The 24,654-nt window shown below is 37.0% G+C and overlaps 1 protein-coding gene across 6 annotated transcripts in view; it reads left to right on the forward strand.

The window, feature by feature from the left end:
* The first annotated feature begins 2,256 nt into the window (after positions 1–2,256).
* Positions 2,257–24,654, forward strand: part of SUVH4 (histone-lysine N-methyltransferase, H3 lysine-9 specific SUVH4-like protein) — a 47,374-nt gene continuing 24,976 nt past the window's right edge. For 3 of the 6 annotated variants that reach the window (XM_088983966.1, XM_088983964.1, XM_088983965.1), the window contains exons 1-6: positions 2,279–3,132; positions 5,073–5,141; positions 12,875–12,943; positions 14,823–14,877; positions 15,139–15,248; positions 20,872–21,051. In XM_088983966.1, coding sequence (XP_088840092.1) covers positions 2,626–3,132; positions 5,073–5,141; positions 12,875–12,943; positions 14,823–14,877; positions 15,139–15,248; positions 20,872–21,051 — 990 coding nt within the window. In that variant the 5' untranslated portion in view covers positions 2,279–2,625. Of the gene's footprint in view, positions 3,133–5,072; positions 5,142–12,874; positions 12,944–14,822; positions 14,878–15,138; positions 15,249–20,871; positions 21,052–24,654 lie in introns of all 6 variants that reach the window. The other 3 variants (XM_088983967.1, XM_088983968.1, XM_088983963.1) reach the window with 3 other exon arrangements.

Raw genomic sequence — 24,654 nt, forward strand, 5'->3', positions numbered from 1 at the left:
AGTGGAGGCAGGTAGGGATGCTAACCGAACCACGGGTTAATTTTTGAAATCAAATTGGGGTTACTGGTTTTTGGAAAATTGGTAACTGAAACCGAATTGAAGTCGATCAGTTAATCGGTTGACCAGTTCGGTCAACTGTCGGTTCGGTTTGTCAATTTTTTGTTTTTTATTATTTATAAATTTTATTATAGAAAAATATATAATAAAATATTAGAAATATATATAATATTATATTTTAAATAATAAGTAATAAATTGTATAATTATAAATATATATAATGCATATTTATTAATTTTAAATGTATAGAAAATATAATTTATATAATATAAATATATGTATACTAGTTGGTTCGGTTAACCGCCGGTTTTCTATTTTGGTTAACCAAAATCAAACCAATCGATTTGGTTAACTGAATTTTTAGTTTGGTTCAGTCAGTTTTTCGTTTTTTTTGCTCACCCCTAGAGCTAGAGGTAGGGTCAGAAATGTGAGTAAATGTGTCCTTCCCCTCCCCCCTCAAAAAAAAAAAAAAACTTTAAAGTCCCACTAAAATGTTAAGGATCATTCTGTAATATTCTTCCAACTCCTAAAATTATTTTTTTGTTTATTTATCTTTAAAAATCTATAATAGATCTGAACCTTTCTGCCCCATTTCTCTCCAAACCCTATCTCATATACTCCCTATCTCATTTTCTTGTTTAACTCCCCCCCACCCCCAAAGAAAAAAAAACGTTGAGTTTTCTTTCTTTTGGTAAAAGAAAATGGTTTGCAGTTTTGTGAAGGTAGGTTTTTAAAGAGGTTGAGAATAGTGAATAAGTTTTAAAGGTTGTGAGCTGCTGATGAAATTGGATAAATCATTATACCTTCAAGCTCCATTCATTTGCCATTTGGTAGGGGCTAAATTGGTAAAATAGGCAATTGATCATAATCCCTACGTTTGTATGCCACTATGTTGAATCTCATGGTAAGTCAAGACACGGGAGGGCATCAATTGCCCACTATCCTCTTGGAAGGTAGGTAATTAACTTATCCACACACCTATAATACACTCTCACTCTCACCTCTCTTTTTACTTTAATATCGTGTATTGCACAAGAATGCTAGAACAGTAGAATTTTACTTTTTTTTTTTTTTTTTGTTTTCTGAAAGCCTTTAAGCAATTTCGTTCAATTTTCAATTTCAGTTACATCCTTAATCATACAGAAGAATTAAATAAATTCATAAGTAGAAGACTAAGTTTGAATAAAGTGACAAGTAATAGCAAATTTGACTATGTGGTGAACTACCTGATTACCAGATATTGGAGTAAAAGTAATAATACTTACTTATAATAATACTTAAATGTGATTGAGGAGACTTCTGCAGCTAGATAAGAAAGTAATAATATTAAAGGAGGATGAGAGTTTTCCTCCAACAAAAATTTGATAATTGATTCATTATCACCTTAAAAAATGGTATGAGAGAAATCCAAGAAAATTGCGAATTTGATGCCCTCACAAGTGAAATCTGGGGAACATTTGCCTCCATGAATTTTAATTGATTAAAACTCATCCCGTATCATGTATTTCTGGCATAATAGATTTCCCTATTATTTTATCACGTAGAGATAAAGCAATTAAGGTTTTTTTGGTAGGTCTGCCTTCCGGTTCATCAACTTCATCCTTTATCAAAGGGCCCCAATGAATCGATGAGCACACGGGCAGGCCGTTCGAGGAGACTGCTCGCGCCCTGGCGAGCCAATGGTCGATCGTGTTATATATATTATATTTTCATTTATTTTAATTGCCGTGATTTTGAATTTCTGACCGTTAGAATGGTCGCATGAGTTTTATCTTTATCTGAGATTGAGGGGGAAACGGGGAATACAATAGGCCGGTGAAAACTTTTGAGTTGAACATGGGTGGCTTGAATTTTTCCTTTAACAGCCTCTAGAAATAAACGTTTTTTTTTTTTTATTTTCCGAGCGGGCAGAGGGCATGTAAATGTCTGTCATGTCCCTAAGGCCGTAACGTTTATTTGCATTTTAGGGAGGCCGGATCTACTGCAAAGTTTCTACGCACGCAGCATCCAGCCGCATACTGGGAATATCATGTTTAATTCATGTACATGATCTCAATGTATGGTTTAATTAGCATGCTTTCAGAGTATGTGCAAAATTTTTGCTTCTACCAAGGAATCCCGTCGCGAAAGTCGCATCTCGTCCGCATAAGGTTTAGAGTGCGGTCGAGAAATTTGCCACTATGTCCATTGATACAAGTCATACAACAACAACACAACCCACAACGCTGTCCTAAAATGTTTTTCCCGCCGGAGGGTGGGAGGCATTCGCTATTCGAATAAAAATGATGCGTCACTTTCACTATACACACATCTCCGTCTTTATTTTTTCGCCAGTATCATCTCCGAAACCCTAGTTTCCATCCAATCCACGACTCTTTCACGCAATGTTCACCGGATTTCGACGATAAAAATTTGAAATGAAAGCTGGCGGAACTTATTCCACATGGATTTGAAACTCGAGATTGATTGAGAGTTTTGCCGGTATTCTATTTGTTGCACGGATCTATAGAGTTTGATTAATCAAGGTCTGTTTTTTTTTTTTCAATCCTCATATAGAGTTTACAAGTAATGGATGTCCAATCAATTTCTCCTTCGGGATATTCCAATAACAATAAAGACAGTCGTTTGACATCTAGAAGGTCTCCGAGCGATGAGGAAATGGAAGATAAAGCGGCTGTTGTTACAGTGACAAGAGGTGTTGCGCAGAGAGTTCAAAAAACAGTATCCGAGAAAGCTTCAGTTGAGAGGAGGTTCAGTCCAAGGCTTCAAAACCGGGATAAAAGTAGAATACCTTCTTATTGCAGTACTCCGGAAAAGGAATCGTTGGATCCTGTAAAAGATAAAGTTGGAAAGAGAAAAACCAAAGTTTACGAAAGGAGAGGACGTTTGACAAACATAGGCGATGAACAGGCACAAGAGAATGGTTGTGAAATTCCTGCTCCACTGGGTCCTTCTGGTGTTCAGTGTGTAGATTCGGTCGATCCAGGTCTAAGAGGTGCTCAAGAGAAAAGTGCCTATGCTAGGGTGAAGGAAACTTTGAGAATTTTTAATTCACATTACCTTCACTTTGTTCAGGTGAGTTTCACATAACTAATACCATTTGTTGTGGAAAGTTTCCAATGCCGGTAGGCTATTTGGTCATCCATTCATTTTCATGGAACCGGGGATATATATGTTATCGTTGTCATTGCTGTCACTGTTCGGAGCATAACAACGCATATGATAATGCACCTTTCTGTTCGACAGAGCTAAACATTGTTTTCCTATATTGCCCCATTTGTTCTGATACACGCAGAAGAAAGCTACAGGTCAAAGCCAATTGATTATTTGGCAGTCAATTGAAATTAAACATGACTTCATACGTTGCCTTGATTGTTCTGATACAGTCGGAGGGAAACAGGGGTCAAAAAGGTATTGTGCTTTGTCGCAATTAAAGCAAAATGCTTTGAAATCTAAAACGCTTCAATGCATCCCACTTGATTTTGCCAGACGTTTAGTTCCCATGCACCTCACTTGATTATAGCTGCCAATCATGCTACTATTGTAGCAGATGTTACTACTGAGAATAACAAGTTCAGGAAAAACCACAATTTGAAGTGTAAGATATCCATTGAGTCTAAGGATGATGTGGGCTCCATCAACTGCCAATCAAGACTTCAAAATTACGATGGAAATATCAGGATTTTGGGGTCCCATCTTCATACAAAAATGCTGAAATCTTGGAAAAATAACGGATATAAGATTAAATACAGAAGCAGGAAATACATAGAATAATTAGGGACAATGAAAAGAAATATAAAAATATAATACTAGAATTTACTATAAAGAATACAAATGGAAATGAGAGATTTGACATCCAAAGTGAATCCATGTTTCTCGTATATGACAAGGGCATGGCTAGTGAAGGTGTCTTAATGAAATTTTCACTAAAAGTAGTGTCTTCCATTATCTGACACACTGACACCCGCATAGAGGTACCCAAGTAAACATAGTAAAGAATCAGTAAAGGATCCTTGGTTACAACAAATAGGCAGGCTTCAGCAAACTAACTACAACTTTGTTTTTTGTGTTTAATCTACATTTGCTAAACTAACTACAACTTGGTTACAACAAATAGGCTGCCACCTAATAATATCATTTCTAGAAAGTATGGTAAACATGTCCAAAGTCTTAATCCAGCATAATACCTTCACTAATATGGATTCTATTATTGCCTCTTTTTTTTCAGTTCTTTCCCTTTGAAGATTCTTCTATTTCTTTCTTCCCATATTGTCCAGAAGACTGCAGTTCTACCACACCTCCTCCACATTGTTTTCCCTTTCTTTCTTGGTGGGCTGAACAATGAAGATTTGAATAAACTTCCACATGAAATAGGGATTCAACCTGCAACCAAAGAGAGAAATTTTCTCAAGTGAAGAGATGTTTACTAATATTACATATGAGATAAGAAAAAGTCTTAGCAAGAAGCTTGGCAAGCTCATTTAGATGGGTTTCTCAATCAACCATTGGGAAGATATGCCCTAAAAGGGGGCACCTGGCCCAGGTTTTCAGCTGGGAGAGTAATTTTACTTTGCTTATTATTTCTTTAGTAAGGGCCAACTGATGCTGTTTTTCTGAATTTTCGATATCTTTGGAGTTTTCAATGGCAGGGGTTCCCCCTTATATACATTTTTCACCATTAACAATACCTTCATTTAAGTTACTGATAAAAAATCATATTACATACACATTGCAAGATATGCATAAAAACTTGTGCTACATATGATAGCATATTTGCTAACATGTACATTACAAGTAGTTAACATCAAACATTCAGTCATCAGAAAAAGGTTGTGCGCCCTTTGGATAAAAAAACTGGGAACTGGCACCAGGAACCTGATTCCTGTACAATGAGCCAGAATTAGGGATTAATGATGATTTTGATGGTGGTTTCCTATACGGCAACGGGAGTGTTACCTTTATTAATTTCATAATTTGATGGAAGCAAAAACTGACCAATTTTTTATTTTGCATAGGAGGAGGAAAAGAGGTGCAAGAAAGTTGAAGCCAATGATCTGAAAGCTGACCATGACACAAAATCTCAGGTTAGAATGTCATGTCCCCCCTTCCTTTTTCCTTGCTACTGGAGCTTACTTTTTTGTTTGTGTATGTTGCTTTTATCATTGCTGCCTAAATTTGATTTGCATTTTTAGCTTTTCTTTCTTTCAATTTATTGTAAGTGAAAAATATGATTTTCTTCCCATTCCGGGCCATTGGTTTGTTTTTATATTGTGTGAATGTTTGTAACCATATTGTAAGCTTGAACTTTGACCATGCGTTCTCATGTTTTTTTTTTTGTTTTTAAAATAAAACCTCACCTCTTATAATTTATCACCATATTAAGTCTTCTATGGGCTAATAATTAATCAATTTTCTTTATATGAGTTTTCTTTTAGTTTCTGCTTATGTGAACTTCTTGAGTGCCTTCAAGTCATGCATTTGTTAAGTCTTGTCCAAACTATATGGAGTTGGCTACATGAATTATAGGTGCTTAAATATTTTCTTATTACTTCCACCCAAGTCCTTTTCAGCTACCCCTGGCTCTTTTAGCTTCTTCAAATTGTAACAGATCATATTTTCTAAGGTGCTGTAGATGGTTGTAGAGAAGATGGGCTGAATGGCCCATAGGCTGTTACTGTATGTTATCTTTATGTTCTTCTTTGTAATGGGCCTTATTCTGGGCTCATACTCTTTTATGTTTCTCTTTTGTAATTTTTGTCCAACTAAGGACCTCTCTTGTAATTACTAAAAGATTAACTTAATAAAAGTGTATTAGAGAGTTAGAGGGAGGTATGTTCGAACCTCTAATCCTCTAACTCTTATTGCCGCAGCTCTCTCTTCTTCTCTAATCTTCTCTTGCTAGTTTTCTTTGTTTCAAACACAGTCCCTACTTTTAGGACTGTTTTTCAACTTGGTATCAGAGCAGGCCACTGCTTGGCGTGTCCCTCATGTGGTTCTAGTCCAGCCAACTACATGAGGAGGTTCTAGGGCTGAGAGTTTACAATCATCCGCCTGATTCTTGGAGGTCATTGAAGGGTTCCTAAGCTTCTACACACTTGGAGAAGGGTTCAGTGACCTGGAAGAATCAGAGAACAAGTTGCTTTGCCTGATTTAAAATCAGAGAAAAGGGTTTATGAAATCATCATAGAGGACAAGTGTTCGGTCTGGTTTATTGTTCAAACCAGAGACTCTCTTACTGTAAGTCTTTGCTCAGTTGTTTTTGGGTTATTTTTTCACTGTTTTGGACTGTTAAAAGGGCCGAAGTTTCTTTGGAAACAGTACTGCTATTCGGCTATCCTCTGGTCTGATTTAACCCAGAGATTTCTAGGTTGTTTTTATCTCTTTTATGGACTGTCAAGTAGCCGAAATACCCCTGAAATCACTGCTGCTGAGACTGCTTCATTCGGCCACTGTTATTGGATTGCTCCTACCCAGAAATTTCTGGGTTGCTTTGGAGGTCCTATTCGACTGATTATTGGGTTGGGAAGTTGCTGAGTCTATTAAAACTAAGTGGTACTAGTCTCATCTTCATTCCAACCCCTTTTTGAAGGCTGAAATAGTAAACAGTGCCCTATACTTTGAAGGTTGAAACAGTAAACAGTGGGATGTTAAGTATTGCACACTGAGTGTTCGACAGAAGGTTTCTCAAGGACTGTAATCTTTTGTCTTCCTCTTTGGGACATCGGCTGTTAGAATCTGAAATACCTTGTGTTTGGAGGTTGCTGGGTGTCTTTTTGGAGGCTGAAACAGAAAAGAAAGAACTATCGCCGAACTTTGCATGATGGATTTCTCAAACTTTGAAAACAAGAATACTGTTGAATATGGGCAGATTTTGGGAACCCCAACCGATTCTATGCTAGCTGTAACTACAGTCAAGCTTGATGGGACCAATTACTTAGCTTGGTCACAATCAGTGAAAATCCATATTTGTAGCAAAGGAAAATGGGGTTTTATTTCTGGAAGCAAGAAAATTCTTTCAGAGGATGATCCATCTTATGAGAGATGGGTACAAGAAAACTACACTGTGATTGGGTGGCTTGTGAACTCAATGCAGCCACAGATCAGTCAAAATTATCTGTGGATGAATTCGGCTAAAGAGATCTGGGATAGTGTTGCAGAGACTTATTCCCAGAAGTTGAATATTGCTAGAGCTTCCAAACTGAGAAGTGATGTGAAAAATCTAAGACAGGGAGATAAGTCACATGCAACATACTTCTCAATCTTAAAATCTATATGGCAAGAGATTGATTTGATAGAGGCTGTGACTTGGGATACCCCTAAGGATGCTAAAACATACAGGAAATTGGTTGAACGGAATAGGGTGTTTGAGTTCTTGACAAGGCTGAATTCTGAATATGATATTACAAAGCAAAACATCTTGTCCAAGGAAGATGTTTCATTGTCACAAGCATATACTCTGGTCAGCAGTGAAGAAAGTAGAAGGCAAGTGCAGGGTCAAGGAGTTGGTATTAATGATCATTTTGCAAATATGGGAATTAAACCCAAAGGGGTTACAGAAGCTCACAGTGGCACAGGAAGGAAGGAAGTGGTGTGTGAATATTGTAAAAAGCCGAAACATTCAAAGGACAAGTGCTGGAAGTTGCATCCCAATCTTGTACCTATCAGATTCCAGAAGAAGAATGATAGTAGAAAGACAGGAAGTGCACATGCAGCCACATGCACAGATACATAGGTTGAATCTACCAGTGCACAGTTGGCAGCCATGAAAGCTGAATATGAGAAGTTTGGAAAGATGATCAGTCAGCTTGAAGGTGCATTTTCATCATCCATCCCTTCTGGAAGTTCAGCCACCATTGCATTTGCTGACTCAAGTATAAGGGCTTCCGCTAACCATGCATCCACTTTAGGTAAACACAAAACCCCTTGGATCATAGACTCAGGTGCTTCTGATCACATGACCAACCTTTCCGCTTTATTTGTTTCATATGATTTACTTCCTGGCCGTGACAAAATCACCTTAGCTGATGGTTCTCTTGCCCCTATTTCCGGCAAGGGAACTGTCAAGGCTACAGACTCCTTATTCTTATCTTCCACTCTTCATGTGCCTAAATTAAATACCAATTTGTTATCTGTAAGTAGCCTGACCAAATTATTGAATTGTTGTGTAACTTTTTTCCCTTCTCACTGTGTGTTTCAGGACCTGAAGTCTCAGAAGGTGATTGGGATTGGCCATGAAGCGAATGGAATATACTTGCTCGACACCCCTGCCAATGCTTTGATCATCCCAAGAATGTTGCTTTTGGTTCTACTTTTTTAGAATATGTTAGTCAAATTATGTTGAGTCATTGTCGGTTGGGTCATTTACCTTTTTCTGCTTTAAGCCATTTGTTTCCAAAACTGTTTAAGGAAGTTAGTGTGTCCAGTCTCAATTGTGAGTCCTGTCAGTTGTCAAAGCATTGTAGAAAAAATTACTCTATGAGCAATAAAAGATCATCTTTTCTTTTTCATATTGTGCATTCTGATGTGTGGGGGCCATACCATTAATCCTCTATGGGGGGTTACAGATATTTTATCTTGTTCATTGATGACTTCTCTAGATTCACCTGGATATACTTAATGAAATCCCGGGATGAAGTCCCAAGACTTGTGAGACAATTTTATGAGCTTGTTCTAACTCAATTTGGTACCAGAATTAAGGTTTTCAGATCTGGCAATGCAAAAGAGTACTTTGAGAAGAGTTTATCCTTGTATCTTTCGGACATGGGGGTTATTCATCAAAGCTCCTGTGTTAGGACCCCTGAACAAAATGGAGTTGTTGAGAGGAAAAATAGACATATTGTTGAAGTTGCAAGGAGCCTTTTGTTTGTTTCACATGTTCCCACAAGATTTTGGGGTGATGCTGTACTTACTGCTACCTATCTCATAAACCGTATGCCTTCCAAGGTTCTAGGGTTTAAATCCCCCTTCAGTCTTCTTCATCCAGACAAGGATCTCTTCCCAATTCTTCTTCGTGTGTTTGGCTATACCTACTATGTTCACATTCCAAGTGTGCAAAGACACAAGTTTGAACCAAAAGCCCACAAATGTATCTTTCTTGGTTACTCCCCCACGCAAAAGGGTTATTGTTGTTTCGATCCAAAGACTGGCACCCGACATGTCTCTATGGATGTTACATTTAATGAACTTTCTCCTTTTTTATAGTTCCTTTCAGGATGGACTTTGTCCACAGGGGGAGAGTCTGTCACAAGTTTTTGCTCTTCCTCTTCCTGTCTCAGTTGAGTCTCTTGACAAACCTGTATCCTCACCAAATGAGTCAAAGGAGGATCAATCACTTCATACCTCTTGTTCAGGGGACCCTATTTCTTTACCCCCTCGCCCTATCCATAATCCCGAAGTGTATCAAAGGCAGAGATCCAGGAATGACCAAGTGGTTTCCCTTACAACAGATGAAGCTCATACATTCCCAATCACAGATGAGATAACAAGTACTGCTTCAACTCCTTTAGAATCATCTTTTCCAGACCTTGATGTCCCCATTGCTGTTAGGAAAGGGAAGCGGAAATGTACTGCACACTGCATTTCCAAACACCTTTCTTATGACCTGCTTTCTTCTTCATACTTTGTCTATCTCTCTTCTGTTGCTTCTAACCCCATTCCTAGGTCTGTCTCAGAAGCTCTTGGGATTCTAGAATGGAGAGATGCCATGGAAACCGAAATGGATGTTCTGCATGCAAATGGTACTTGGGAGGTGGTGGATTTGCCTGAAGGGAAGGATCTGGTTGGGTGCAAGTGGGTTTTCACCATTAAATACAGGGCTGATGGAATTATTGAGAGGTACAAGGCTAGGTTTGTTGCAAAAGGCTATACACAGACATATGGGATTGACTACCTGGAGACTTTTGCCCCTGTTGCCAAGATGACATCTGTGAGGGTTCTTTTATCTTTGGCAGCTCACTTTGATTGGCCTCTCTATCAGTTGGATGTAAAGAATACATTTCTGAATGGTGATTTACGTGAGGAAGTCTACATGTGCCTTCCCCCAGGGATGTATGGGAAAGATATGCAAGGAAAGGTATGCAGATTGAAGAAATCTCTTTATGGTCTCAAACAATCTCCTAGAGCCTGGTTTGAGAGATTTAGAGTTGCACTTGCTAAATTCGGCTATGTTCAGACACAGTTAGATCATACTCTGTTTGTGAAGAAAAGTAGATTTTTGGCAGTGTATCTCATTGTGTATGTTGATGACATTATAGTGACTGGTGATGATGCCTCAGGCATTCTGGCTCTTAAGTCTTTCTTCCATACAGAATTTGAGATTAAGGATCTGGGGGAATTGAAATACTTCCTTGGCATAGAAGTTGCCAGATCCAAGGATGGGATCCTTATTTCCCAAAGGAAATATGTTCTTGATTTATTGTCTAAAACTGGAAAACTGGGTGCAAGACCAACTGCAACTCTCATTGATATGAGTCACAAACTTTCAGTTACAGATGGAACACTGTTGGAATACAAAGGGTTTTTTCAGAGACTTCTTGGGAAGCTCCTGTACCTGTGCATGACTAGACCAGATATTGTGTATGCTGTCAGTTGCATTAGCCAATTCATGCATGCTCTTAGAGATACTCATATGGCAGCAGCAGAATGGATTTTGTGCTATCTGAAAGGCTCTCCAGGGAAAGGAATCCTATTTACCAAGCATGACCACTTGAAATTTGAAGCCTATATTGATCCTGATTGGGCTGGAAATATGGATGACAGAAGATCTACTTCAGGATATTGCAGTTTGGTGGCTGGTAATGTTGTCTCTTGGAGGAGTAAGAAACAATCTGTTGTGTCCAGATCTTCTGCAGAAGCAGAGTATAGGGCCATGGCACATGGGGTCTTGGAATTGTTGTGGCTAAGGTCCTTAATGGAAGAACTTGGGATTGATCATGACAGACCCATGATGTTGTACTGTGATAATCAAGCTGCCATCAACATTGCTCACAACCCGGTACAACATGATTGAACCAAACATATTGAAGTTGATAGACATTTTATCCGAGAAAGAGTCTCCTCCGGAGAAGTGTGCCTTCCATTCGTTACCTCTGAAGGACAATTGACAGACTTTCTCACCAAAGGCATCTCCAAGGCAAGACTTCATCATGACACTGGCAAGCTGGGCATGATTGACATCTATGCTCAGCTTGAGGGGGAGTGTAGAGAAGATGGGCCGAATGGCCCATAGGCTGTTACTGTATGTTATCTTTATGTTCTTCTCTGTAATGGGCCTTATTTTGGGCCCATACTCTTTTATGTTCCTCTTTTATAATTTCTTGTCCAACTAAGGACCTCTCTTGTAATTACTAAAAGATTAACTTAATAAAAGTGTATTAGAGAGTTAGAGGGAGGTATGTTCGAACCTCTAATCCTCTAACTCTTCTTGCCGCAGCTCTCTCTTCTTCTCTAATCTTCTCTTGCTAGTTTTTTTTTTTGTTTCAAACACAGTCGCTACTTCTAGGACTGTTTTTCAACTATGGTCTTCTTTGCATGCAACCAAGCCATCTCAATCTTCACCTATTGGAGCTTCTCTTTGGTTCCTTCATATAACTTTATTTCTGATCTTGTTCTTTCTAGTTTTACAACTCATCCATCTAAGAATTTTGAATTTCTGCCACACATTTTTTTTGGATATGCTGTACAACATAGCTGGCATTATGATTTTTTATAAAACTTTCCTTTTAGCTGAAGTGATTTCACTTATCACATAAGAATCTGGATGCACCCCTCCTTTTTGCCCATCATGCTCTAATTCTATGGGTTACATCCTTCTCAATCTTTCCTTTGTTATGATTTATTGAACCAAGGTAATGGAAGAGGTTACATTTGAGTTATCTCTGTCTCCAATTCTAAGTGTACCTTTGTTTGCACTCTTATTATTATTAGATTTACATTGTATATATTCAGTTTTAGCCCCACTTATTTTGAAACCTATCTTTTCTAATGCAGTTGTCCATGCACCTAATTTTGCATTTAATCCTTTTTTAATTTCATCAATTAATGCTATGTCATCAGCAATATAAAATGAACTTCATATACAACATAAATGAAGAAGTGCTCACATATAGTAGACATTTATCCATGCTCACAAATGTATCTTCATATATGCATATTCTTGTTTCTTTTTTCTTTTAATAGAAACCATACAGAAGCATTTCAGGTGATTTAGTGTCCTACATTGTCATAGGTTGTTGGTTTCTTCTAGAATCATAATTATATTTACTCCCTTATGTCATTATTATTTTTTTTTGTTTTTTTTGAGATCGGGTTGTTGTGTATTACATGATCAAGTTTTCATGTAGTTATTAATTGTTTGGATATTAAAATCAAATTGGAATATAACTTGATAACAAATGCAGTTGTACCCTTTTTTAATTAAAATAGAAGCAATCTTTTTTCATTTTATTTTTTTCTATCATCAAATGATTACTCAAAATATTCAATACTTTAACCCATCCGGGTAGCATAGCTCTGAAGCACTTTGACATTATCACCTTTTTTAATGATATCATATTAGAAAGTTCTTGGAGTGCTGGACTTGGCACTGATGTTGAAAATAAGTTTATGTAATTCTTTCCCGCTTGTTTCTTTCCTTTCAATTACAATAAATGCTTGTAAACCCTGCTGCAATAAAGGTTGGTTTGCTTATTATTATTTTTTGAATGGGAAGGCATGTTTACTTTATAGTTATCTCTTTTCCAGTTTTACTGGTCTGTAAGGAGTCCTAATGTTCACAGATATGCTCATTAATATTGTATGCTCTTGTCATTTTGTGCAGAAGAGGAAAGCATTGGAAGAGGAAAATAAACGGTCTTCCAAAAGACCTGATTTGAAGGCACTGACAAAGGTAAGATACAACACGATGTACTTGAAAATCTTCATTATTCCTATTCAAGGATAAAAAATTTTCAACGTATTGTCTATTGACCTGTATTGGCCAAAACGTATCGTATCAGTGACCCACCGATACACGAAATACAGGGAGTTTCGGGGTAATAACTCTTTCATGGGGTAGCCGTGCCTTATACTGACCCCCCGAACCTGTTTTTTAAGAAAAAAAAATAAAAAAAAAGCACGTGATATTAAAGTGTGATATGCCTTGTCTGGCAAATTGGACTATATCGATTCTAAACCTTGTTCCCATTGTTTAGTGTAGTTATTGGCTGGCTGCCTGTGTTCTCCTTGTTGTTGTTATTTTAATCAGTGCCAATAAATAATTTTTATTGGGGAAAGAGAAATTTGACGGCATCACCTTTAAGGTAGCAATTTCTTCAAGGTACAAACCTGAAGTACAAGAAGAATGGGTACCCTCTGCACAGCAAAGGGTTAAGCTAAATTTTGATGGGAGCTTACATGGCAGCCCGGGGCCATCTGGAACAGGAGGAGCCATACAAGACGCAGAAGGAAGACTCTTAGCCCTCTTTTTGGGGCCAATAGGGATGGGAGGTTCATTAGGAGCAGAGGTGATGGCCCTCCCTGAAGGATTGAGACTGAGAATTCAATTGGGCCTCCACCGGATTGAAGAAGGGGATTCAAAATTGGTAATTGAATGGATGCATGGAGGCAGTTTTGGGGTCTAGACCTATAGACAAGCAATGGGAGAAATATGCTGGCTGGCAAGGGAGGCTGATGTAAAATTTAATTGTTAGAAGATCAACTAATGGCCTGGCTAATGGCTTAGCTAAACTGGGGTCAACCAGGGCTGAGTTTTTTTTTTCGTATTTGTGGCGGGTTAGCACTTCCTTTTTAGGGTGCTTGTTACTGTTTATCATTATTAATTAATGAAACTTACCATTTCCAAGAAAAAAAGGGAAAACTGGAAGATGACCCAAATCCTTTTATTCATTCTAAGAGAAAATAAGGGAAAAACTGAGAAGAGGTGAAAGAAATACATATGTATGTATAAATATACTAAGCTAGTGGAAAACTGAGTCCTTGGTGGACCACCTGTAGTATACTCGTTTGCAAGTCTGCAACTTCTTAGAGGAATTGGGAGCCTGAATGGAAAAGTTGTTTTCGAAGATTAAGGCTATGTTCGGCATGCTTTCAGCGAATTAGTTATGATGAATTTTCTGACTCTAAGAATCAACTTTAAATTTGGATGGATGAAAATTGCTTGGACTAAAGCTTTTAACCAAATATTCTTGCTAGTCTGTCGTGATATGGCTTGATTCATAGGGAGTGACTTGGAAGTCACAGTCAAGCACAATTATCTTTTAACTGTGGGATGCTTTAAGTATATCCCTTAAGTAGGGTTAAGATTTTTGCTTTAGCTGAATCTCTTATACTCACTAAGCCAGAGAGAGGCTTGCTGGCAATGTTGCTTAACACTTTTCTGACTCTTCTTTTGTTTTTCCAAAGCAAAGCCATTTTCATCATGTTATCCCAACTTTAGTTATTCAATATCACCTTGCAGTTAACTATGTGTGGCACTTAATCTTGTGGATTAGCCTATACTATTTGCTTGCTTAGCTGAGTTTTTTCCCTTTTTTTTTCTTTTTTTATTTGTTTATTTGAAATCTTTGGAGACATATCATGATACCAATGGGTAACTTCCTGTATATTTATGACTTTGTATGAATCTGTGCTTAAACTTGCAAGGTACTTCAAATTGTGCTGAGATGTCAGTGAGTTGATGTTGCAAAATTCATGAGTTTGACAAACAGTTTATATTACAAAGTACTAATGGATGGCATTTTTTGTTTCCTTTTTTATCTCTCTGGCAGATGATGGATACTAAAGCTATTCTGTACCCAGCAAAAAGATTTGGTGATCTTCCAGGTTGGTGGCTTCCAAGTTCCACTTGTGTTTGTACTTGGCAGTTCTATATATGTCTTTATGTCTGTTTTCTATATAGTACTTTACTGAGTTTAATTGGCTAGAATTCAACATTTTCTTTTCTTATCTATAAAGTATTACTTGTATGATGAGTTAAGTGTTCTTTCATTGTTCACATGTCATAAAAAAGTGTTCTTCATCGTTATTATGTCAGAAGTTGAGATTTGTCACCGAAGATATTAATTGATGCCTTTATGATGGCAGGCATTGATGTTGGGCATCAGTTTTTTTCACGAGCTGAAATGGTTGCTATAGGTTTCCACAGCCACTGGCTGAATGGCATCGATTACATGGGAAATTCTTATAGAAAATTGGTAATGTGTCTAATAGATATTTGTGCAATTATTATTAGAAAGGAAAAAAGGTTCTATAATCTACTTCTCATTTATATCACTTATTATTTCTGCATTTCTTAGTTTTATGGATGAAATGAGCTCCTTTGCTTAAGTTGTCTAGGCTCAAAATACATGAAACAGTCATTACTATTAATCTAACAAGACTCCTTCCGGAAGAGCCATGTTGAATAATAGCCCCAAGAAACAGTTTTTTTATTTTATATTTTTTTCAAATGTGTAATCAGTTGAACTCACTGGAATGATGTGATAGAGAATATGTAGGAGAGTCTTGAACCAACTTCTAGGCTATGGCTAGAGATTTCCTTCTCTCTACCCCACAAAATGGATTTATATGCAGTCCATGTGGAAAATTTTCTTTTTAGAGGATCTGTTATTCTTCTGGTTTGGTTTACTTAGGGTAGTGGAGATTTTGCATTCAGAAAATAACCATGGATTTATAGTCTTGAACTGCTTTGATTTGACTCAACTAAGAATTGCACTAAAATTGGTGAAAACCAGTTACTTGGGTATTTTCTAGCCAATCAAAGAAGAGAAAATCAGACATTCCTGTTGCATCCTCTTCCTTTGGGGTTCTTGGCACAAAGAGATTTTACTTTGATAGGATAGCAGTGCAAGACAAAATTCTGACACTAGATCATGTGAATATAGCCTTAAATGCCAACTCTTTGGGTTGGCTACGGAGATGCTCTTTTAACATAATTACCTATCAACTAAAAGTGTTAAGTTTGTAGTTAATTTTCACATTTCTTATATTAAATAGAGAAAGGTTGATTAAATTTTAATTCTGTACTTATCAAGACCATTGGACACTTGGACAGAACTAGGTGGAGCCAATGAAACCAAGGTACATCATGAGTAATTGTTTAAATTTCTGTATTTGGCTGTTTTGCTCTTATAAAATTGCTTTACCTTTTCAAAATTAAAATAATTATAGAAGCTAAGCAAAATAGTTGCATTAAAAATTAATCACTAGATTTTGTAATTGCAAACAGGATTTGTGTATCTCTTTTGGAATTAATTCTGTATTAGGACAGGTTGAATCAACTCATTATGCTGCTAATCAGTTGACCTTACAAGCAAACTCAGTACATTTGACCAAGTATAGATCTAAAGAAGGAACTAATAAAAAAGAAGGTTGCTTTAAATTCTTAAAAGAATAGTGTTCAACTTGGTTCAACAAAAAATTATATCAACTTTAGCTTAAAAGTATTAAAATACAGAATTAAATTATTATATCTGCTTCTAATGGTGGCATCTGTTTTTTTGGATCATTAAAAGAAAATATTTATTGATAAAGGAAGAGTGTCTTTATATTATTGAGTAGCCTCGGCTATCCCTTACAACAGAAGACAGAAAAACTCCAATAATTTTGCTTTTCTATGTTGCATCTGTGCCCAAAACACTTGTTCTCTGTTCACCCCTTGTTTTTCCAACTGATCGGCTAGGTTGTTGGCTGACCTTGGAACCCACTGAATTAATAACTGCAGGTGTTTTACAGTTATCTAAATTTTTTCATCTTCTTTCTTGTAGAGAGATTGGGTTGAATGGGCCCTAATATTTCTTTTATGTTTAAGTAATGTTATATCTGTTTTATGTGTTAATGTGCCTGTTAACCTCTTTTTTAAGTTCTTTTAAATTACTGCTTTGCTAGCCGCCCACTTAAAGGGCAGACTTGTAATTAGCATGATTAATTAAGTTTAATAAAAGATTAGTGAAGGGAGAGAGATCCATCGTACTCTCTTCTTCTTCCTCTTCTTCCTCTTCTTCTACTCCATCTTCTTCTTCTATTCTGCTGCAACCTTTCTTTCTCTCTTACTTTTCTTATTTCTTTTATCAGTTTTATATCAGATTTGAAGGACAGACTCACATCTTGGTATCAGAGCAGTTCTTTCTCCACTTTTCTTTTTCCTTTTTTTTTTTTCCCCATACACCCTTCAAATAGAAGAGTGTATGGAGAGATAAGTTGCTGATCAGTCAAAGGACTATTTGCCTAGTTGGTAGGGGGTTTGGAAAGTTAGAATCTGGTAAAAAATTGCCAGAAATTGAAACTGTATTTTTTTTTGCCCAAAACCCTAGCTGACAAGAGATTTCAAGTTACAGGTTAAGGAGAAGGATTGGGTGTGGCACTCAGGGCTTAGGTGGCGTATTTTGATCCCCAAAAGTGTGTGGTTGAGATTTGAAGGATGTTGGGAAGCTCTTGTAGGAGCGGTTGCTTCATCTCTCTTCCTCACTGACAGCTGGGTGCAATGAAACCCTAGTTTTTTAATCTCCAGGTACTGTATTGACCTAAGTTAGGTCTATAAAGACTGAAAAACTAGTTTTTTTTTATATTTTTATTGTTTTTATTTTCGTTTGATCAATGGAGCAATCTGGAAGTGAAATGAAACAAGTGTCAGTATCTAGCGTGGTTGGTCAACTCTATGCAGACCCATATAAGTCAAGCATTACCTCTGGATGACCTTAGCCAAGGAGATTTGGAATAGTGTTATAGAAACTTATTCATAGAAGTTAAATGTTGCAAGAGCCTATAAGTTGAAGAGTGATGTGAAAAATCTGAGACAGGGGGAGAAGAGTGTGGCAATTTACTACTTTATGCAAGGTTCTAAATATCGATATAGGTCGATACGCTGGTAGGGTGTATCGGCCTGTATCAGTGCATTTTTTTTTTGTGTTTTATTTATTCAAAACCGGTTCAGAGGGGTCGATTTAATTAAGTTTAGTAAGAGATTAGTGAAGGGAGAGAGATCCATCGAACTCTCTTCTTCTCCATCTTCTTCTTCTATTCTGCTGCAACCTTTCTTTCTCTCTTACTTTTCTTATTTCTTTTATCAGTTTTATATCAGATTTGAAGGACAAACTCACATCTTGGTATCATAGCAGTTCTTCCTCCAATTTTCTTTTTCCTTTTTTTTTTCCCATACACCCTTCGAATAGAAGAGTGTATGGAGAGATAAGTTCCTGATCAGTCAAAGGACTATTTGCCTAGTTGGTAGAGGGTTTGGAGAGTTAGAATCTGGTCGAAAATTGCCAGAAATTGAAACTGTATGTTTTTTTGCCCAAAACCCTAGTTGACTAGAGAGATTTCAAGTTACAGGTTAAGGAGAATGATTGGGTGTGGCACTCAAGGCTTAGGTGGTGTATTTTGATCCTCAGAAGTGTATGGAGAGATAAGTTGCTGATCAGTCAAAGGACTATTTGCCTAGTTGGTAGAGGGTTTGGAGAGTTAGAATCTGGTCGAAAATTGCCAGAAATTGAAACTGTATTTTTTTTTGCCCAAAACCCTAGTTGACTAGAGAGATTTCAAGTTACAGGTTAAGGAGAAGGATTGGGTGTGGCACTCAGGGCTTAGGTGGTGTATTTTGATCCTTAGAAGTGTGTGGTTGAGATTTGAAGGATGTTGGGAAGCTCTTGTAAGAGCGGTTGCTTCATCTCTCTTCCTCCCCGACAGCCGGGTGCAATAATTTTTTAATCTCCAGGTACTGTACTGACCTAAGTTAGGTCTATAAAGTCTGAAAAACTAGTTTTTTTTATCATTTTTATTATTTTTATTTTCGTTTGATCAATGGAGCAATCTAGAAGTGAAATGAAACAGGTGTCAGTATCCAGCGTGGTTGGTCAACTCTATGCAGACCCATATAAGTCAAGCATTACCTCTAGATGACCTCAGCCAAGGAGATTTGGAATAGTGTTATAGAAAGTTATTCATAGAAGTTAAATGTTGCAAGAGCCTATAAGTTGAAGTGTGATGTGAAAATTTTGAGACGGGGGGAGAAGAGTGTGGCAATTTACTACTCTATGCAAGGTCTAAATATCGATACAGGTCGATACGCTGGTAGGGCGTATCGGCCTGTATTAGTGCATTTTTTTGTGTTTTATTTATTTATTTTTTCAAAACCAGTTCAGAGGGGTCGATTTAAGTCCCAACTACCCTCTAAACCATGGCCTAATCCGATACACCCCCTGTAGGGGTGTAGCGGGTAGGCCCCGATACATAATGGTATTTCGAACCTTGATTCCATGTGCCAGAGATACACATGGAGTGTTATCAGTCAGTTTATGCATTCTCCACAGATGCACATTTAGTAGCTGTAGAAAGAGTTTTGTGCTACTTGAAGCCAGTCCAGGGAAAAAGTATACTGTTTGCCAAGCATGGACACATGATGCTAGAGGCATACACTGATGCTGACTGAGCCGAGTTTATTGATGATAGGAGATCCACCTCAGGATATTGTTTCTTGGTGGCAGGGATTATTCTCTCATGGAGACAATCTGTAGTTGCTAGATCCTCAATTGAAGTAGAGTACATGGCAATGGCACATGGAGTGTCAGAATTGTTGTGGTTGAGATCACTTTTGGGGGAGTTGGGTATTGACTGTGGGAAGCCAATGATGCTCTATTGTGACAACCAGACAGCTATTAACATTTCTCATAATCCCGTTCAGCATGACAGAACTAAGCACATAGAGGTTGATAGGCATTTCACAAGGGAGAAAGTTGCTTTAGGGGAAGTTTGCTTGCCATTTATTGCTTCAAAAGAGCAGTTGGCTGATGTTTTGACCAAGGGTGTTCCAAAAGGAAAGTTGACACACTATATAAGCAAGCTGGGCATGGTTGACATTTATGCTCAGCTTAAGGGGGAGTGTAGAGAGACTGGGCCGAAGGGGCCCTAATATTTCTTTTATGTTTAAGTAATGCTATATCTGTTTTATGTGTTAATGGGCTTGTTAACCTCTTTTTTAAGTTCTTTTAAGTTACTGCTTTTCTAGCCGCCCACTTAAAGCGCAGACTTGTAATTAGCATGATTAATTAAGTTTAATAAAAGATTAGTGAAGGGAGAGAGAGATCCATCGAACTCTCTTCTTCTTTCTCTTCTTCTTCTCCATCTTCTTCTTCTATTCTGTTTGTAACCTTTCTTTCTCTCTCACTTTTCTTATTTCTTTTAACGGTTTTATATTAGATTTGAAGGATAGACTCACATCTTTTCTAATGGTGGCATCTTCCTCTATCCTCTACGGACCAAACTATTTGATATGGTGTCAGGTTCTTTCTTCAGGAGTATTGCTTCTACTAATTATGATTTAAACTTGCAATACACAGACTTTTATACCTAATAAAAACAGGTTTTTGTAAATGGTCTTATGATTCTTGGTGTGGATCATCATGCATGAATCATCCCAGTAAAGTGAAATGTTTAAAAAGATTCCAATTTAACTGTTTTAAAATGCAAAGGACAACATTTATGAAAAATCTAAGGCAAATGGAAAATTATAAAATTCATGTAAAGGACTAACAGACTTAGTAACATTGACTGCAACAGCTCAGTAGTTGTTTCAATGAGAATTGTACTCATTTATCTTTAGATAATATAAGTTATGTTGATGACTTCTGGTGTTTAAGAAATGTCCTTGCAAGCTTCTTGTCAGTTGCATGTCATGGCTATTTTGCTGTCCTGTTGTGATTATGGCTTTCTACTGTGCTTATATATATACTTAATATTTTTAAGTAGAGCTTAATTTCAAGTAATTCTGTTAAAATATGTTTGCAACATCATAAACTTTTTGGAATTCTTGTAATTTTACAGGAGGAGTATAGTGGCTATACCTTCCCACTTGCAGTTGCAATTGTGTTATCAGGCCAGTATGAAGATGACTTAGATAATTCAGAAGATATTATATATACTGGTCAAGGGGGAAATAATTTGCTTGGTAATAGGCGCCAAGTCCAAGACCAAGTGATGGAACGTGGCAATTTGGCCCTTAAGGTGGATATTTTGGAATTTCATTATCTTCTTCTGTTTGTTTTGCTGTTCTCATGTTAGCTGATATTAGTTACATCAAAATAGTTGAAATTTCCTGGTGAGATTGTAATGAAATCATTACCTGCATGTCCTTTTAAACTTGTGCAATATGTGCTTGTTTACCATGGTCATTTTCCTACAAAAGAAAAACGGAAAATATATAGTTGATATCTGCTCTCAAGTTTCTTTAGAATATGCTATTGATTCGAAGTTTGTCCATATAACTGGAAACCAAATCGTGGGAAGTAATAAAGATGAATAACTTTGTTTATTTTAGTATAGATAAAGCTCCTTCAGATTTTGTTCAATGATATGTGCAACTATTAATTAATGCTTGACCGGATGAAGATGCTAAGTTATGATGAATTTTAGCCAACTTAGGACGTGTTTATTGCAAATGTCCTTAACTTCAGCCTTTGAATGTGGTCAACTTGAGGATGTGATGTTTTTTCTTTTGGAAGGGGTCTCCTACAAAGGCCTATTCACTTCAGAAGATGTCTAGATATTATTAATGGGATGCTTTGTTGGGGGCTTGGTCCCATTTGTGGTTGCACATGTAGATTGTAGATTGTAGGCTTGTAGGTGTTGTAGATCTTTTGGTGTGGATATCATGGCATGAATCTCCTTAGCCTTGGTATTGGGCATTTTTTAACCCCTTTTGCCGATTACAATAATTCTGCCCTTGGTACTAGTTTGTTAGCCAATGTTCATATTGCTAGATCTTGTTTCTTTTTGGAGGTGGTAGTGCTTATGGTGTTTTCCAATTTCCACCCTTTCTCTTAGTGGTTAAGACTCACATTTAGGCTTGGACTACTTGAGTATTTTAGGTTTTGTTAGTAAATCCATGTAGTCTTGGGCCTATGCCTATTGTAGTCTCATCCCTACAATTCATTTTTGTATAGGTGAACCTACTTTTTAGTTCAAGGGAGTATTCCATGAACTTTGAAACTAGTAGGCCCTTTTTTGTAAGTTTTTTTTTTGTAAATTTTTGTGTTAGGATATGGGTTTATAGCCTTTGCATCTCTTTGTCTTACTTTTATGTTTTGCTTCACTACTAGGTTGGTAAAAAGTTTTACCAAGTAGGCAAGAAAAGTTCCTAAAGCATAGAGGTTGAGTAAAATGGAGTGGTGAAGGATTTCTTTCTAGCTTGTAGGGGTGTCAGCAGGGAGATCCTCTCTCACTTTTCCTTTTTACCTTACTAGTAACTGCGCTCAATCGAATCTTCAATAAGTATGATTTGGAAGGGGTTATAAGGGGTTGGAGAATAGGTAGAAGTCGAATCCCACTTACCCATCTTCAATTTGTAGATGACTTGATGTTCTTTTGTGATGGGGGTGTGCTAGTGAGAAGGTAGGAAATCTAAAAGAGTTGAAAAGAGGATTTGAAAGAACTTTCAACTTGAAAATTAATATTGAAAAGAGTTGTACAACGGGTGTCAATTTGGAGGTTAGGTAGCTTGAATCTATTGCAGAGTGTCTTGAGTGTTCCATTTCTTCTTGGCCCATGTCCTACTTAGGGCTTTTGTTAGGGGAAAACCCTAGGGAGAGTAGGTTCTAGAACCCATGCTAGAAAAATTTGAAAAGGGATTATCCTCGTGGATGAAGAATAACATCCCTAAGTGATAGGATCACCTTGATAAGAGCTACACTAGCGAATCCACTTACCTATTTTTTGTCTATAGTGTTTTAAAAGCGCAAGGCACAAAAAAAGCACAAGGGTCACTTGCTCCAGACGTGCAAGGTGAGGCAGACACCTTTTTGAAACAAGGTGCAAAAAATACAAAAAAATGCCAAAAATGCAAAATATTAAAAATACTAAACACAATATTAATTAAAAAAACAAACTTAAACTTTAAACAAATGTTTTAAAAAACCTATTATCTCAAATTAAAATATATAAAGAAAACATGTAAAGCATATTTAAAATGAAAATTTAATAATAGAATCAAGCATAGCATATAAAACATTAGGGTTGTTTATGGGTTGGTTCGGTTTGATTTCACTTTGTTAACCAAATCAAAATTTTCGGGTTGACTTCAAAGCCAACCAAAACCGATTGAAAAGAGGTAAAATTTGGCTCTAACTTATTTTCTGGTTGAGATCGGTTTTAGTAGTGATTTAAAAGGCACACCTTAGGCACGCCTATGCACATAGGCAGAGCCTCTGACCCAGCCGCTAGGTTCAAAAAACACAAAAAAAACGTAAAAATTTAAGCACCACACGCTTGGGCTTAAGCACAATGCGCATCAAGCACACACCTAGACGCACCAGGCATGCACCTTTAAAAAATGCTGTGCCTAGGACCTAGGTGAGGCACATACCTTAAAATGCGCCTCACCTGTATGCCTAGGCACACCTTTTAAATCACCGCTAAAACTGATGTTAAGTGTCAACCCGAAAATAAGTCGGAGTCGGTTTTTACCTCTTTTTGGTCAGTTTCGGTTGGCTTTAAATTCAACCTGAAAGATTTGGCTCAATTGACAATATTAAGTGAAACTGAACTTAACCAACCCACGAACAACTCTAATGTTTTATATGTTATGCTTGCTATTTTTAAAATTTCATTTTAAATATGTTTTACATGTTTTGTTTATATATTTTAATTTGAGATAATAGGTTTTTTAAGGCGTTTGTTTTAAAATTTAATCTAATTTTTTAATTAATATTGTATTTATTATTTTTATTATTTTGCTTTTTATTGAATTTTTAGCAATTTTTTTTGTATTTTTTGCACCTTGCTTCAAAAAGGCATGCGCGTTGGCTTGCACCTTGCGCCTCTAGCATAAAATGGCCCTTACACTTTTTTTGCGCCTTATGCTTCTAAAACACTAATTGATGGGGATTCCAAGGTGGTTGAATAACCTTGAGATTGTCATGTGGTGCTAGAAGAGTGAAATCAAGAAACTTAAGTCTTTAGCTAGAAATATGTCTGTAACAATCTGTGATTTAAAAGGCGTGCCTAGGCGCACAAGCGAGGCGCATTTTAGGGTAGGCGCCTCGCCCAGGGCCTAGGCGCAGCCCATTCAAAAGCCTTGCGCCTTAGCCTAGGTGTGTGCCTTTTGAAAATTTGCTGCTTTTTCCTTTTTTTTGAGTCTGGCCGCTAGGCCCTCCCGAACCCCCATGCCACGTCCCTCGAGGCCTGCCCAAACAAGGCCATGTTAGGGTCTTAAATTCTTAGTTTTCACACAAAAATAATAATTTTATAGTTTTAATTGCTTTTAAGAAGATATTTTATTAGGATGAATGAATGGACAGCATTACCAAATAGGGTATTCTTGAAGCTTTGGTGAGCGATCCTAATAAAATATCTTCTTAAAAGCAATTAAAACTATAGAGCTATTATTTTTTGTGTGAAAACTAAGAATTTAAGACCCTAACATGGCCTTGTTTGGGCCTGCCTCGAGGGGCGTGGGACAAAGGTGGCTCGTAGAATTAGGAATGTAATATGTCATATTAGCTACTTGATGCAATTGAGAAAAAGAAGAGATTGTGGGTTTTATATGTTTGATTTCATTTTTAAATTCTCATTTGAATATGCTTTACATATTATATTTATGTATTTTAATTT

The sequence above is a fragment of the Nelumbo lutea genome, chromosome 4, assembly GCF_056320005.1.
Source record: "Nelumbo lutea isolate HS-2025 chromosome 4, American lotus-T2T, whole genome shotgun sequence".
NCBI classification, from domain to species: Eukaryota; Viridiplantae; Streptophyta; class Magnoliopsida; order Proteales; family Nelumbonaceae; genus Nelumbo; species Nelumbo lutea.